The 18594-nt window shown below is 32.0% G+C and overlaps 1 protein-coding gene across 1 annotated transcript in view; it reads left to right on the forward strand.

The window, feature by feature from the left end:
• Positions 1–18594, forward strand: part of SP2353 (EGF like, fibronectin type III and laminin G domains protein pikachurin) — a 189563-nt gene that overhangs the window by 72221 nt on the left and 98748 nt on the right. The window contains exon 6 of the mRNA XM_088271085.1: positions 11768–11972. Coding sequence (XP_088127211.1) covers positions 11768–11972 — 205 coding nt within the window. The remainder of the gene's footprint in view (positions 1–11767; positions 11973–18594) is intronic.

The following is an 18594-nucleotide window of genomic DNA, read 5'->3' on the forward strand; positions in this document are numbered from 1 at the left end:
ATCATTCTGCAGGAAGCAGAGAGAGTAGAACGTCGTAGAACTTTGAGTTTTCAAGAATTATTCGCCTCTTTCACATTCATGCATCTCCTTGTACATATCCGCCGATTATTTCAACTCCCTACCTGACAGCTTTCAAGAATTTGACATACCTAGGAAAGTGTAGAGTATACAATATAGAGTTCCAATTGGTGGAGTAGGTACGATAGATTCTAAAAATAAAAAGTGTGGAAGAAATAGAGAAGATTTTGGAAGACTTTTTTAACGATGATATATTTACATTACTATTTATGATTACAATTCTAACTGTTCATCAATTCTCTTCCCTTAGTTTTTCACTCTACCTCCTTCCTTAAACTCCCTTTTTCCTTTGCCATCCTTATTATCATCTTTAGTAATTTGTGTTTTTTTTTATATCGAAGTCGTACAGGAGAAAATGACCAACTAACAAAACGTAAAATGTTCAGGAGGGCCATTTAAGTCAACTTTGCTTGGCAAGAAAATAAAAATCAATGCAGTTAGTCATTTTTAACAAGTCAATATATTATGCTTCCAAGTTTTAAATCCTTTTGGGTATTTTTCAGGTCAATATAAAGCTAGTAAGATATCAAATAGTCAATGATCACGTTTTTTTTAAAAAATGTAATTAGTCACTTTCTCCTGTATGACTACGACATCTGAATTTGTAATTTATGTTTTTTTTTTTAATATTCAAGTACTATCTACCCTCTGATTGCAAACGGCCATATATGGTATCAAACGTTTTGATCAATATCACTAGTCTGTTTTTGATTGGTTGGAAGATATTGTTTTTTAGCAATAAGCCCGCCGATGAACTTATTTATTTTCTGTACATGAAGTTTAAATAAATAAGTAAATAAATGATTTTGTGAGATTTTTTGACGATGATGACAAATCTAGGATAAAATGGAGTATATAATACAAAGTTTGGATTGGTGGAGTATAGTATAATCTAAAATTAAAAAAAGTTTCGGTGAATCTGCATTGATTTTCAAAGACTTTATGACGATGATGAAAAGAAATGTCTGCGCCCTGGTTTGTATAAGGGCTTCAGCCTTTTGTCCAGGAATCAATAACTCCTGAAGAGGCCTCTAGAGGGATGAAAAGGCACTAGTAGGCTGTTCTCTACATTCAAGTGCAAAGAAAGGTGAAATTTGCTTTAAGATTTTATTACGTGAAGATGTCTAGATACCTTATTTCTTGATATTCTCCGTCTGCTTTAACAAAATCAACCCTCAGACTGATAAAATAAATTGTCTTTCATGTTATTTTTTGACATCACATCAAAGATGAAGAAGAATATGTAAGTCTGGGCATTTACGGGGCTGACGACCGTCATAGGCTGGTTTAAGTGATCACTTTACACACGTGTAACATCCACCAATTCTACCCATTATTGACAACCACACTACTCAAATTCTTGGAAGTTCTATATATGTTAACCAATTCAGAAACATTTTTCTTGATTCACAAGAACTTCACAAGAGACATCTATTGGTGAGATGAAAAGAAGTTTTTTATTGAGCAGAAACTCTTATATCAGTATGTGAGGTCCGAATACTGGATTATAATGAGAAACGCCAGAAAATATCATTTTCATTTTTATTATTTAAGCTTATAATTTGACCAGTTAATTATTGACAATATATGTTGTAAATGAATTGTAAATAAATTGTCTATAATTAATTTAGGAACGAAATTGGCCAAAATATATAAAAATAATAATAATAACAATAATTTGAGTGCTTCCAAATTTACGTTCGAGTAAAAATGCTGAATTTGCTCCACATAAAAGTTATATTTCCAGATCAATTTAAAATAGATGAATAATGCATGCGAGTTGTCAACCACATGTGTTACACATGAAGTTTTCATAAAAAATTGCAGTTGAAAGCTTTTATTTAGCAGATACCCTTTTATTTGTGTCTTTCTATGATAAAAGCTTTCGCAATCCAACCATAGATGGCAAAGATGGATATTTAAATGTAAATACGATAGATGTTCGAATGGTTCAAAGTAAGAACGCAAATCTGAGATAAGGTAAAAATGATAGATGTTCGAATGGTACAAGGTAAGAATCCAAATCTGAGATAAGGTTAAAATGATAGATGTTCGAATGGTACAAGGTAAGAATGCAAAGCTGAGATAAGGTTAAAATGATAAATGTTCGAATGGTACAAGGTAAGAATGCAAATCTGAGATAAGGTTAAAATGATAAATGTTCGAATGGTACAAGGTAAGAATCCAAATCTGAGATAAGGTTAAAATGATAGATGTTCGAATGGTACAAGGTAAGAATGCAAAGCTGAGATAAGGTTAAAATGATAGATGTTCGAATGGTACAAGGTAAGTATGCAAAGCTGAGATAAAATTTATCGATAAAATTAAGAAAGGTGTATTATGATGGTTTGGAAGTATAGAACGAATGAGTGAGGAAAGAATGGTAAAACAAATTTGTGAGGCGAGTGAAGTTGGAAAAAGGAGCCAAAGAAGAATGAGGAAAACTTAGCACGATCAGGTATGTCAAATACTTGAAAGCAGGAGACGAAATAATCGGCGGGTATGTATGTACAAGGATATGTATGAATGTGGAAGAGGCGCCTAATGTTAAGAGTGGTGTGGAGTTCTATTTTCTCTGCTTACTCCTTCAGAGAAGCGGCTGGTTACTAAGTTATGATACATTTTTGAAAATATCAGAGTCAAAACCGTGTCGGGTTGTGGTTCCGTGGTTAGTGTCGCAGACTCATTATTTAGAGTTTCTGGGTCCAAGTCCACACTTTGTACTACAATTTGAAACGTATTTTTAATAATGAGCCGCTTAGGCTAATAGTATAAAATTTAAGTTTTTTTGTAAGTAATATAAAAATAGACATATTTCATTTTATAAGTATTTGCTTTTAAAGACTACTAAATTGTTTTTTTTATTAAAAACACATTTAATTTTTGTGATACTCGTTTCGTCTTTGAAGTTTGAAAATTCCATAACAGGGCGTAACAATTGTCATAGTTTTTTTATGTGTTTTTCATAATAAAATACAATTTGGTAGACTTTAAAAATCTATGTTTTATTTTAGCGTTTAATGTATAAACTTTATAAAATTAAACAACTGTGTTTTAACCACTTTTTATTAATTCCATATTAACCTACCGGTTTCGACAAGAGCCTTGTCATTAAATTCTTAAACATTAAAATACTCCCACCAAAAACTTCCACACACATTTTGGTGAGAGTATTTTAATGTTTTAGAATTTAATAAACCCTGATGATGACAAGGTTCTTGTCGAAACCGGTAAGTTAAAATGTATGAATAAAAAAGCAGTTACAACAAAGTTGTTTAATTTTAAAAAGTTTATAAAATGTGCCACAAAGTATCTGCGGAAAACATTCAAGAAATTATAAATTTACAAGAACATTAATGTATAAATTTAAATGGAGTTCTACAAATTAATCGCCACACGTGTTTCCTTCCGCTTTTTAATGATGTGGTCAATATTTACATACAAACACGTAAACTGAAATTCCTACATATAAAGATACTAGAACATGAAACTCTAAAAGGTTTGTATCATTAAGGTAAATAATCGTTAGTAACCAAACACTGTCTAAATTACAAATAACCTACTAACGACAGAAACGTTTCACTAATTTCTGAATGAGGAAACCTTTTCAAAAGAAAATGGACATGATTCGTGGTTCATATATTTATGTTCAAATGGCCCACCTATGACAGTATATAACTTTGCAAAAAATAGTAGGAATACAGAAAATCTCAATATTATGATGAGAAATTTAACAATTTTTTTATGTTTCTTTAATTTGACCAGTTATTTTTGTTGAATCATTCGCACTTCACTAGAGACATCTATTGGTGAGATGAAAAGAAGGTTTTGAGGGAATAATAAAAACACACAAATTTATATTTTTATTAAAAAAAACAATACTTTTTTTCTGCTAGCCTAAGCGGCTCATTATTAGAGGGGCAGAGTGGGTTCGAGCCGAGAAACTTTGACTCAAGAGTCCGCGACACTAACCACGGGACCACAACCCGACCTTAATGATAATATTTTTAAAATTAATGTCAAACATACGAACATATGTAGCATAGAGTCAGACATAGGTTGAATTTCTTCTCTTTTATTTCCCTTCGTAGCCAACTGTGGGTATGTTATATCGATCATCGTGATGCTCACTTGAAGGCCCTTTCCACCCCCAGTCGCTTCCTCTTCTAAGGGTGGTAAAGAACCTACGTGGTACATTTACAGACACTCCTTGAGAGGGGAAATCCAACCCTCCAGATAAAAAACACCATTGTACCAGAAAATATTACCAGTCTTTTTCATTTATTGCACTAACATCGAATGATTTAAGATGAAAATATTTTTACAACGATTTCGTTTTTAGATACCGTCGTACAAGACGGTATCCAAAAACGAAATCATTAGGTATCGTCGTTAAAGAAAAATGAGGGATGTAATTTTATCGATTTATTTGGCAGTCACTTTGTGATGATATTTATCTATTTTTAATTCAAATTTTCTTGAATTGCATATATATATATATATATATATATATATATATATATATATATATATATATATATATATATATATATATATATATATATATATATATATATATATATATATATATATATATATATATATATATATATATAAATATATATATATATATAAATATATTTATATATATATATATATATATATATATATATATATATATATATATATATATATATATATATATATATATACATATTTGAAAACTATATCGAATGTAAGTGGGAGAAAGGAACGAGGGTGAAAAAGCCTTGGCATGATCAGATGACCTAAATCTAAATTAGAAACGAAAATCTGGTGGTGTCAAGTCTGCGTAATCGGAGCGCAAGTATGACTAGATAAATGGATGTGAAGGAAGCTGACAGTGTATGTCAGGACAGAGAGTGTGGCGTTTTATCCTCTGCAGGGAAACGGCGTGATGGTAGTAGTAGTAGTACTGCGAAACTGGCGTACCGGGTCGATTCCCGCCAATTGCAAAATAAATCCAAGAAATATTTATTTTCAATTGGTCTGGGTGTTTGAGATGTGTTTTTACATATACCTTCCCTATCCTTACTATCCTACATGCAGACAAGTCTCTAAATGTAAAAGCTTTAAGGGTTATTACTTTAAAAAAAACATGTACACTAGACGCTCTCTTAACCGGCTCCGCCTGCTAGAAAAAAACCTCTTACCCCCATTTTTTTATTATTAATCCATTGTAGGCATACTTAAAAAAAATGGAGTGATGTGTGCTTTTTTCCTAAACATATTTTTTACAGTTTGTGAAATGTTAATTTTTAAAGTACGAGTTTTTAATACAAAATAAAAGTTCTGTTTTTTTAGTATTTTGAAAAAAATATGTTTTCTTCTTGTTCACTATATGTATATATTTATATTTATATTCAACAACCACACTGTTTGAGAAAAGTTGTCGTGGACAGTTTCCATTCAAAGTGACAATGTGGAGTTTTGCAGATCATTGATATTTTCCAGAAAAAGCTAAGAGGGTCTACCAATTCCTTTAGCCGGTCTTGCAATAGCTGGGTAGGCACTATTACCTTTGCCCCACCCTATTCAACCAGTCTCGATTCATCCCCGTTTCACTATTGTGAAGTCCACTCGACATCTAACCTCGCAGGACTACACCCCTGGTTTGCTTTTCACGTATGTTTTACATCGGCCGTTTACATGTAACTCTCGGTTGCCTTAAATAAACATGAATGCAGTTTCAATCTGCAGTCAGTGGTTTGCGGTTAAGCTAGACGTCTAACGAAATGTCTTTGCGCGTTTGTTAGACATGTTCTAGGACTTACGTATTCGTACGTATTTGTAAAACTTATCGAATTTATCCAGTTATGTTGACTTGGTTTGTGTAACTGAATAAAAATCCATATTAGTACAACTCTGATTTTTTAAAGGACATTGTTTCAATAATAGGTAATTCTTTAATAATACGATTTATTTAATAACATTTACATATATTTATATGAATATAAATAAAATTAAAGATTTTGCATTTAATTTGTAGAATATTATTTATTGATTCAGCATTAACTTTGTGGAATGCCATGTGGATTATTTAAAAAAAATTAAACACTGATGAGTATTATTTTTATACACGAATAGTTTCGAAAACTTACAGATGTTTTCATCTACAAATAACTTACAGATTTAATTTTCACCTGTAGGTGAAAAAATCTGTTTTCGAAACTAGTCGTGTAAAAAAATAAAACTCATTAATCGGTTTATTACAAGTGTTTAATTGAAAAAAAAAAATGTTGAACTTAATAATTATAGTATAATGTTTTTTTTTTTAAAAATATATATTAAACGTTAAAATTAAACACTGATTTTCTGGTTGTACTAAATTGTATTTTTTTCTTAAAAATACATAATAATAAAATTTGTGATCACTTTTCGCCTTGTCTTTCGTCATGGTATTTTCAAACTGATGACATGTTTGAATGATGGTGTTTGAAAATGCGATTTTATTATTTTATTTTATAAAATGCGGTTCCACCAAGAAATGCCAGTACTAATAAAACAAATATTTATTTCATACCCCAGGATTGTTATCTTAAGCTAATTACTAATATAATTCCTTGTTTTGATATACATATTTAACGATCAAGTCAACATTTGTTGTGTCCTTTGCACCACTGAGCGTAAATAAGTACCTACCAAAAGAAGAGAAATACGAATATGCACATAAAAACATATAGCTCACTCCTTTTAAGAACGTCATAAATCAAAAATTGACAATTTTCAGTTGTGCATATTTTTAGAATGCCCAGAAAATGTACTATATCCCAGCAAAAGAGGCATATTTTTACTTAATATTTACCCACTACAGGGCAGAAAGTGTTGTTGCTGCATTTTGAATAAAAGGTATTGTTTAATTTTTTTTATAGATTTACTAAATATTTTTCAAATGCAGAAAAAACCTTCAGGTTTTACCTTAAAAGATCTGTTGCGCAGTAAAAAGTTCATTAAGTGGCTTGATATTTATTTTTAAAACACTGTATTATATTTTTAAACTTTAAAAACGTTCTCCTGAAAAAGCAAGTTTTTTGATTTATGACGTTCTTGAAAGGAGTGAGCGATATTAAAAGCTTTCCTATTTGAAAATTACGGCTTGTCATTACCAAGTACATATTGTGCGTATGTACAATACTACAATCTCTCGTGTTTATTTCTGCGTCTGACAGTTACAAGAAAATAGAGGGAGAAATATAACCCGTGTTTGTATATATCCAGTGATATATAGTAGAATTATACGGTTGGCAGCTGTGGGGATGAGGTAAATAAGAGAGTGATATTTGAAAGTGGTTAATTGTTTAAATAGCTCCTCAGTCTTAAGAGGTTTTAATTTGGCCCTGAAATAAAAACGTGGATGGCCTCTTAATTATCCGGTGTGGTAAGAGATAAAATTGACTCAATAATTTAGCAAAAAAACTAACGAGTGAGGAAAGAACGGTAAAACAAATTTATGAGGCGAATGTAATTGGAAAAAGGATCAGAGGAAGACCGAGAAAAATTTGGCACGATCAAGTATGTCAGGTTTGGAGTCGAAACAATCGGCGGGTATGTATGAGGAGATGCATGAAGTGGAAGATGTGAAGAATGTGAAGAATGTTCTATTCTCTCTGCCCACCCCTGCGGGAAGCGGGATGATGGTTAGTTAGTTTTAAATAAAAAAGCTATAGTTATTACCACAAAGTGAATGCCGAATCAATTAATGAAACAGGAAATCCCAGCACATTATTACAAGAACTGTATATAATAAATTTAAATGAATTATCAAATAAAATTATTTCTACCGTACTGCAGATTTCATGAAGAAATAATAATTTTGATACTATCAGTTTTTATACACCACATTTGAACTTTTACCTGGCCCATAGTAACGAGACATTCATTTTTATTTTCAATGGATGATTTTATCAGTTATGACCCTATCTTAACCTTTGTTGCCTGCATACAAATGGACCGATCGAACCATAATATAATGTTATCACATCATCCCAAATATCGTCATTTCAAAATTACCATCTATAAAACACTTTCTTAAATTCTAGTTTAAAATACGCATTTTTATCGATTGTTGTGCGGTATGATCGATAATCCTGAAATTATTCGGAACATTGGTCTGTACGTTCCTGATAGTTACCTAAGAGAGCGTCGACATAGATTATTTCACATATACACAGGACCAACCTGCCGATGGTTATGCCTGTAAGAAGAGCTACCGCTATGTTGAATAATATCTCATTGGATATTGATCTGCTCCATGTGTCTGAAGGAGTTTTCCGAAACGGGATTTTTCTACACCTTTAGCAATAGTTCTTGCGTATTTTTAATTTTAATGTATACGATATAAAAATTTGTATAGTTTGTAATGTATATATTAATTGAAATAAATAAATTAAATTGAATCGAATTGAAAATCATTAAATATAGGTAATTTAAGAACATAAAGTATTTCAAATACTTGAAAATGGTTAGGTCAGGTGTCTCAATAATTGGCGTGTATGTATTTGTCCGCCTCCGTGGTCGTTCGGTCACTGTTCTGGAGGTCCCGGGTTCGATTTCCATGGGGGTTCAAATAAATATAAGTATTTTTTTCTCTCTAATATTTGTTCAATATTACCCTGCTCTAGTACCTGAAGCGGAGGGCTGATCACCTTTCCTTCATGTGTTAACGATCAATATAACACTGCGTTTATACGATGCAGTGCCCTATGCACTATTGGGGTGCGGATGAGGGTTTGGAGATGTTTTCCACATTAAATTTATTTCATCGTAGCCGATATCACCAGTCTGATGATGTCGGTTACGACGAAACCCGGTTGCTGGTCAAATATAATTAATGTGGAAAAAACTATATGGCTATTATTTTATTCTATAAAATACAGTTCCACCAAGAAATGTCAGTGCAAAACATAAATTGTATGTATTTTTAACCGGTGTATTTTATTATTATTTTTTTTTAAATACGTTTTTGATAATCATCATGAAAAATTTTTCATGGAAAATTTATGAAGGCCACATTATTTCCTTACTCGATAATCAAGCGTGATCATGAGTTAGTTAATTAGTTGTAGAGGTCCTCACCAAAACATTTCCAATATTGCACAAAAAATCCTTTACAACATTTTGAGTGTGTCCAAATACTTGTTCACAAAATCTGGATTATCTCCAATTACAGGAGTTATTTTCATATTATTTTTTGACATCTCATCAAAGATGAAGAAGAATATGGAAGTCTGGGCATTTACGGGGCTGACGACCGTCATCGGCTGGTTTAAGTGATCACTTTACAATCCAGGATTTGGACCTCACATACTAATATAAGAGTTTCTGCTTAGTAAAAAGCTTCTTTACATCTCACCAAAAGATGTCTCTAGTGAAGTTCTAGTGATTCAAGAATAAGGTTTCTAAATTGTTTCATATATAAAAGAACTTCCGAGAATTTGAGTAGTGTGGTTGTCAATAATGGGTAGAATTGGTGAATGTTACACGTGTGTAAAGTGATCACTTAAACCAGCCGATGACGGTCGTCAGCCCCGTAAATGCCCAGACTTCCATATTCTTCTTCATCTTTGATGAGATGTCAAAAAATAATATAAAAATCCTTTAAATGCAAATCTGTTCTCTTTACTGTATTCTATCGAAATCATAATTAAAGTTGCGACAAAATGTGACCAATCCTGTGTTAAGCCAATATGAGATCATGTTATCGTACCAAAAAATAACAATTTTTTAAGCTAGAATTCCGGATTACTTAAAATCATTTATAATGGAAATGTAACGTTTTGATGACCTCCACAGTTGACAAAATTTACCCTTTTACTCCGTTCCTCATACACACACTCCCACTCTTTATTTTTCTTATTTCTCTAAATGTTTTAATAGTTATTATAACATACATGTGGAATTGTTTAATTGGCTTTATTTTTATGAATGTAATTATTTTTGTTAATATAATGTAATGTTTATTATTGTTAATGTTACTTTTTTTATTATATACTTTTTTAAATGTAAAGTTGTACAATTCCCGAACAAAAATATTAAATAAAATAATTGTATTTTTTGTATGAATAAAAAAATACCAGTGTGTTTCGCCGAAATTGAATAAATTAGTAAATCAGTCGTTTAATATACGTTTTAAGAGCAGATTCTGCCATCAATTATGTCTGTCTTTTATGATTAGTCAGAATTTTGACGCTCAATCAAAATGTCTCCTCCCCGCAAACACCCCCATACCCTGTCAACTTAACTGTAGACTGAGTGAAATTGATTACCCTGAAGGTACTAGCAAGGCGCCGTGGACTGGTGTTAAATGATTGGTCCAGATGGTTCGCTCCACTTCATTAAGCGAACTGTCCCAAAATCGAACAGTGGGTAGTTTATATTAAGAGCCACATTTTGTTATAAATTGCCTCGAAAAATGCAGGTGAATTCGAAACCACAATAATGTATGGACAAAATTTTGAATGTGTCCAAATACTAAATGCTAACATGAAAATGTGATATGAAGAATGGAGTTTTATCATATTTACAACATTTTGAGTGTGTCTTCATACTTGTTTACAGATCTGAATTATCTCCAAGTACACGAGTTATTTTTCATTTAATTTTTTTGACATCTCAATATAGATGAAGAAGAATGTGGAAGTCTGGGCACTTACGGGGCTTATGAAAATATGAAATTAATCTAGTAGAATTGGTGAATGTTATACGTGTGTAAAGTAATCACCAGCTTATGGTCGTAAGCCCCGTAAATGCCCAAACTTCCATATTCTTCTTTAGTTCAGATGTCAAAAAAATAATATAATATATGGAAGTGAAACATGGAGAAAATGGCTTGGAAAAAGATGAAAGTTGACTGAATACGAAAAATTTAGAAAAATTGACGCTTTCGAAATGTGGAAAACCATTTGGAATTAGATGCACATGCTCCGAATCCCATGGACAGCTAGACGCACCAACAAGTCCATTCGCCAGGAACTTCACTTGTCTTTCACCAAGTAGTAAATTTGAATATATTTGTCAAGAATTTGAGTAGTGTGTGGTTGTCAATCATCGGTAGAATTGGTAAATGTTACACGTGTGTAAAGTGATAACTTAAACCATCCTATGATTGTCGTAAGCCCTGTTAATTCCCAGACTTCCATATCTTTCTTTATCTATGCTGAGATCTCAAAAATAATGTAAAAAATAACTCCTAAATGGATATGATCCAGATTTGTGAACAATTATTTCGACATACTCAAAATGTTGTAGAATAACAAGTGTTTTCATTAACAATATACGAGTACGTATGTTGTATACTGCAGGGTTGAAATTACTACGTTAAGTGTCACGGCAATTTTCAGAACTCCGATCTAAAAAGCTAATCAAATAAATATGTTATTTAATTATTGATTTTCAATTTTTTAAATATATTTTCCCTTAATTTATTTATCAATTTTCTGTTCATGTAAGCCAGCATTGATTTTTTGTTCTCTTCCTATGCGCCATCTATCCATATTAGCACTGATATACTAGGAATATTATCGGAGCTGCAGGAATATGGCAAATAAACACAGTCCGAGATAACTCGTAGTCGGCGTCCTAGCAAACGAACGCAATCTAAGAGTTATCTAGTAGTTGGCAGTCAACTTGTAAACAATATTTTTTTTTCTAGTTGCTCCTGTGGTGTCGATACCTCGCTTCAGCGGCGGGGGTTGGCTGGCACTTCCGGCCTTGCGCGGCGCCTACAAGCGCGTCCGGTTGCGCATTCACTTCCGGCCCACGTCCAGAGATGGCCTGCTGCTCGTCACGGGAGAGAGGGCCGACATGGCTGGGGACTATCTGGCCATCGCGCTGCACCGAGGCTTTGTGGAACTAATGTGAGTATAAGATAAGATAAATACTTCCGCAATCTCTCAACTGATGGCGTAACAATCGGCCATACTTCACGAATGTATCGAAAAACTTACCGGTATACGGAAGGATCTAACACCATTGGACATACTGGTATACAAGTTTCAAGAATTAATGCAGCATTTCTTCTCCATGTTATAGTGGATACATTTAAACGTCGTGTTTCACTCTCTCTCGCTGCTCGCTGATAGTGTGTGAAAGAGACATGTATTTACCAGTGCTTACTATTTGTTATTTTACTGTTTTCATTTGTTTAAGATTTTTGTATCTCTAGTAGTGTATTCATTAGTGTATTTTATATAAGATACTGTATATATGTATACTGTCAAAGGCATTAGCCGTTCAATAAATAGATAGAAAAAATATAAAAAATATGGATTTTCAATAATGTGCAGAATGGTGAAAATAACACAAGTGTATAAAGTGATCGCTAAAGCTAGCGAAACGCCAGGTCGTAAGCCCTGGGATGCTCAGATTTCTATATTCTTTCATCAAAAAGGGAAGAACGATACATGTTTTATATCAAATATTTAAAACAATAAACGCTTGGATAATACCACTCATTGATACCACCGTTTTATTTTAATTACACACTACTAGTTTCGAAAATTACATTTAATTTAATCGACAGGTGAATAGCCAAATTTGTTTAATATCAAGTTGAGACACCTTTTAAATTGACATGTGACCGTAGGGTAAATTATCCAGTGTCCAACATAATCAATAATTTTAAAATTATCTTAATATTTTACCTAGCTTCATATACGATATTTGAATTTGGTGCGAAATACATCAAAACACGTGTCACAATAGATTATTTGAAAAAGTGGTATTTACCAAGTAAAATTATTATAGTATATTAATTATTAATATAATACACAAGAAGAATAAAACAACAGAAATATAACATATGAAACATTTAATCCTTTCAAATCAAAACGTTTACAAAGGAATATATCATTGTAGTATTTTTTTACACGATTTTTTTTACTACATTTAAAGTTACTTATATAAAGAAATATAATAATATTTACAAAGGAAAATGACCCCTTTGACAACCTTTGTGAAACAGAAATATCCCTTGTAGTGATATTTTTCGGATATCTCCAATTTCAGCATACTCACCCCGAGGCTAGAAAAATGACATCAGAATTAATTTAGTGTGTCTTTTGACACTATGATGGGTTTTCTTTTTTTTACTAAGTGCCTTTACCACAAATATTTGAAAAAAATGTTGACGCTTATAAAATAATATACATCATCCGTAAAGTGAAATACAAGTTCTCAAAAATGTTTTAATTATTTTTTTTCTAAATTTTATTTCGTTATTTTTACTCTACAACTATACTTATCATTCGTTTAATGTATTTTTATTATCATTTTTTTATTTGTTTATATTTATGAATAAAAAACAATATTCGTATCATTATCATTTATTCTTTCATTTATTCATTTCATTTATTCATCTTCTTACATACTTATTTAGGTTTTTCTAAAGCTGTTAACCCACTTTTAACCGAAGTTTTTCTGGAAGTTTACTTATGAGAAAATCAAAGCGTGTGGGACATAAAACATTACTTTTACTTTTCTTATTTCATATTATGAATTGAATTGAATTAATTTTTATTTTTATTTTAAATTTTATTAAAAAAGAGAAATATTTGTGTTTTTATTATTTACACAAACACTTCAATTTCATACTATTTCTGTGAGCCTAAGCGGCTCATTATTAGAAATAGGCATCAAATTGCGGTAGAGTGGGTTCGAACCAAGAAACTCTGACTTAAGAGTCTGCGACATTTACCATTTCATTTCATTCAAACCCTTATCCACACCCCAATGTTGCAAAGGGTACTGCATCATATAAACGGAGTGTTATCTTGATCATGAATACATGAAGGAAAGGTGATCAGCCCTCCGTTTCAGGTACCAGTCCAGGGTAGTATTAAATAACACACTACCACGGGACCACAACCAGACATATTTAACTATGTTTACAATTTATTAAGATAACATTATTACGTTTATAACGATGCATCAATGCTCTTTTAAAATGAAAAAAAATGCCAAAAATGTAAAATTATTACGTTACAGTATGTTAGCAAACATATTTCGAAATTTTTCAAAGCATCCATGATTTTTCCGAATTATTCGCGCATACATGATTCGAGACCAGGGAACGAAAACTGAAAATCACTACTGTAATTTATTCCTCATCCGTGTTAAGGATAGGTAACCTACCTCTATGAATACCTACTTCGTGAATACGCATCCCTTAATATATTATAAGATTCAATTTTATGTAAATACATGTGTGGGTTAAAACACGAATATACTATCCTTTGAAAGCAGCCATCATATAGGTATTAGACTGGTGAGATTATATCCCTTGGATGATATATGTCCTGTCATCTCTGCCTACCCTTTCGTGAATGAAGCGTGATGATATATAAATAATTGCTACACCCTTTTCCTTTGAAAAACAGAACCTTCTGTCTTAAAACGCTCTTTGGGGTTTGTCCGATATCATATTCTAAGCCACATGAGACTCTTAAGGCATCGATATTATTACACATAATATCGTCTTGCCATTAAAAATAAAAATAATATTTCTTGAATGTTTTTCGCAGATACTTTGTGGCACATTTTAAGAACTTCATAAAATTAAACAACTTTATATTAACCACTTTTTTTATTATTAGTACACTTTAACCTACCGGTTTCGATAAGAACCTTGTCACCATGAGGGTTTAATAAGTTCTAAAACATTTGTAGTGTCATGTTTTATTGATCTTCAATATTTTTATATTATTTTACTTCATTCGGGTGATCATAATACATCGATGCAGAATACATCGAAACACGTGTTGAAATAGATCTTAAGAAAAAGTGGTAATAAACCAAGTAAAATATAAATAAAAATGGATATATATTACCTCAAAGTATCAATAAAAGTGTTTATTTTTATTTTTTATTTAAAGAATAATTCATAAAAATAACAAGAAAATTATTTTTTACTTATTTTTCATTAATAATTGTGGTATGAATAATGTCTTCTTTGTCTGCATTATTTAAGTTCAATGAAATGTGTTCGAACATTATTTTAATTCATGCGAATGATTAAATGATGCGGAATGCATCGAAATACGTGTCACAATAGATTTTAAGAGATAATGGTATTCAACAAGTAAAATTTGAATTGAAAATGGATTGATGTAACAGTAGAGTATAATAATATTTTATAAAAAAAAATACCCAAACGTTTTTTTTAACAAATTTTATTTGCGAATGATGTAAGAGCAATTTCTTCTTTATTTGAGTTTAATGAAACATGGTTCAACATTTTTTAAAATAAAAAACAAAATGAAATGACACCAACCGACAGTGAAGGTTCCAGGGTGATCTCATTAGAAGTCAGGAGGCTCAGAGGCGTAGAGAACAGGGTGCAGGGGAAGAAAGAACGCAAAGGAGAACGGAGAAGATAAATCTTGACACTTCTGTACAAGAAGCAGATTGTGGCAATCTGTTTTGGCAGCAGTTCTTTACTTAATATCAGTTAGGGGGAAGGGGACATTATCCCTGCGCCGACCAACCCTTCTTGATGAGAAAATATCAAAGGCAAAGGGCGGGTCTAAGCTGATTTATCGTGTAAGAAAATCAAATACAAAGCTGAAACAAAGTTGACCCCATACATCAACGTTATTAGTTTTGTACTGTCTTTTTTTAACACTTAAACTATCTTTCAAGGATTCATCCCTCTATCGCTCACTCCCTTCAACAACGTCAAAAATCAAAAATCGTCAATTTTCAGTTGTGCATGTTGTCGGAATGCCCAGAAAATGTACTATATCCCAGCAAAAGCGGCATATTTTTGACTTAATACTTACCTGCTACAGAGCAGAAAGTGTTGTTTTTGCTTTTTGAAGAATTTTTTATTTTTTAAATAAACTAAATATTTTTTCAAATGCCGAAAAAACCTTCAGGTTTTACCAAAAAAGATCTGTAGCACAGTAAAAAGTTCAAAAAGTGGCTTGACATATATTTTTAAAACATTGTATTATATTTTTAATCTTTAAAAACGTTCTCCTGAAAAATCAAGTTTTTTGATTTATGACGTTCTTAAAAGGAGTGAGCGATATGCTCGAATTGCTAAAATTGAATACAAAACATTTTAAGAATGACCAAATACTTTTTCACAAATCTGGATTATCTCCAATGATAGGAATTATTTTTCATACAATTTTTCTACTTGTTTTTTCAAACTGATTAAATAACGCGTTGAGAATAGAAATAAAAAATAAAAATAAAAGCGTTTTAATATATTTAGCATAAAAAAAATATTTTTAGCATAAAAATAAACAAAGAGATTACGTTTTGTTCCCCCAAGGCATCAATCCATTGTTAAGAATTTCAATCACATTTTATTTTGTCTCCAGCACTCGGAATAAATTAGATTATATTTTATCCGCCTTTTCAAAAATACGTCCAATGGATAATTCACAGAATGTATTTACGGAATATTATTTTATGATAAATCATTAGATTTCTTAGGGATTTACTGATCAAAGGAATAAAATTTGTAAAGGAGTATCCTAACTAGATGATGATAAATAAAATAATGATAAATAAAAATTTATAAAAAAATGATAAATACCAATATTCTTACTTTAAAAAAGATAAATATTTGTTTTTTTTTATTATTTACACAAATATTTCAATTTCATACTATTTCTGTGAGCCTTAGCGGCCCATTATTAGAAATATATATTATATTGTGGGAGAGTGGGTTCAAACCGAGAAACTCTGACTAAAAGTCCGCGACACTAACTATGTGACCAAAACCCGACACTTACTACTACTATAATACTATTACTACTTTCTCTTCAGGGGTAAGCAGAGAGGATGCCATACTCATCTATCTTGAAATACACTTCTTGAAATACGCTTCCTTCACATCTTAGTATCTAGTCATACATGTCCTGCGATTAAGTAGACTTTTGTAAATCACCTCATTCTGTTTTACCGTTTACATTTTTGGGCCCTGATGTTCTTTTACGCCTTAAGCCTCGTCTGCCTTTTCCTCTACTAAAAGCTGTAGAAGGGCATATTTTTTCCGCCATATATATGGCCAAAGTATGTAGCTTTTCATCTATTGACAGTGGTTAGCAGCAGGGGCGTGCATTCCATATGGACAGAAAAACATGTCTATCCTAACATACCCGCGTGACATGAAAAAACGCAATCAGTATCTACCCTAATCGATGTATGATAGATGTTCGAATAGTGAAATAAGGAAGGAATGCAAAGCTGAGACAAGCATTATCGATGAAATTAAGAAAGGTGTGTTGAGATGGTTTGGACATGTAGAACGAATGAGTGAGGAAAGAACGATAAAACAAATTTATGAAGTGAATGTAATTGGAAAAAGGAGCAGAGGAAGACCGAGAAAAATTTGACACGATCAGGTATGCCAAATACTTGAAAGCGGTCAGGTTAGGAGTCGAAACAATTGGCGGGTGTGTATGAGGAGATGCATGAACGTGGAAGAGGCGAGGAATGTTTGCAAAGACAGAGTGGTGTGGCGTTCTATTCTCTCTGCCTACCCCTGAGGGGAAGTGGCGTGATGGTAAGTTAGTTGGTTAGTTAGTATCTACCCTACCATACTAAGTAGTAGCTAGCTTACCCTACTACCTACCTCTACTGCGTACCCTAGTTATTTCTCTCTGCACGACACTGGTCGTGGGTATTTACTATTTTAGCAGCTGTTAAGAAGTACTCTGTCCGCCATGAAGAATGTTGAGTATTGCTTGTATTGCGGTTGAAGTTATGTCAGTTTGTCAATTGGTTTAATATATTAAATGAAATATGATGAAACATTAATTTGATGTGTCTAAGGTGATAATATCCGCCTCCGTAGTGTAGTGGTAAACGCGTTTGGCTACCGTGCTGGAGGTTCCCTGTTCGATTACCATGTGGGTTAAAATAAATATAAGTGATTTTTCACTCTAACATTTATTATGTACCTACTACACCTTACTAAGTAGTACCAGTTTACCTTACTGCCTACCTCTACTGCCTACCCTAGTTTGTAGTACCTAGCTTACCTTACTACCTACCTCTACAACTTACCTTAATGAATTATCTATGGACGCCACTGGTAAGGAATTCTCTATCAAGTATAGTAAATAGAACTTCAAGGAAGGTTTACTGTACTAATAATTTGTAATTTATAATTGAATTGTAATTTATAATTTATATATTTTTTTAAAGTTCAATTACTATCTGCCCTCTGATTGCAAACAACTAAATAGTTTATCAAACGTTTTGACCAATACACCTAGTCTGTTTTTGGTTGGTTGGAAGATATTCCTTTTAGCAACAAGCCTGGCAATGTACTTAAATCTTTTCTGTACATGAAGTCTAAAATAAATCCTCGTATAATTTAATAAATATGTATGATAAAATAACTTGTTACTGTATTATGTTTTATCATAATCTATGAAACTTACAAATCAAGAATTATGATTGTCCATTTCATTCAAAATGGAATGGGTCATGACTCCGTTTATACTGGTAGTACGTAATACA

Source organism: Brachycentrus maculatus, unplaced genomic scaffold (assembly GCF_059751285.1).
Source record: "Brachycentrus maculatus isolate JH-2025_06_01 unplaced genomic scaffold, ASM5975128v1 h1tg000419l, whole genome shotgun sequence".
NCBI classification, from domain to species: Eukaryota; Metazoa; Arthropoda; class Insecta; order Trichoptera; family Brachycentridae; genus Brachycentrus; species Brachycentrus maculatus.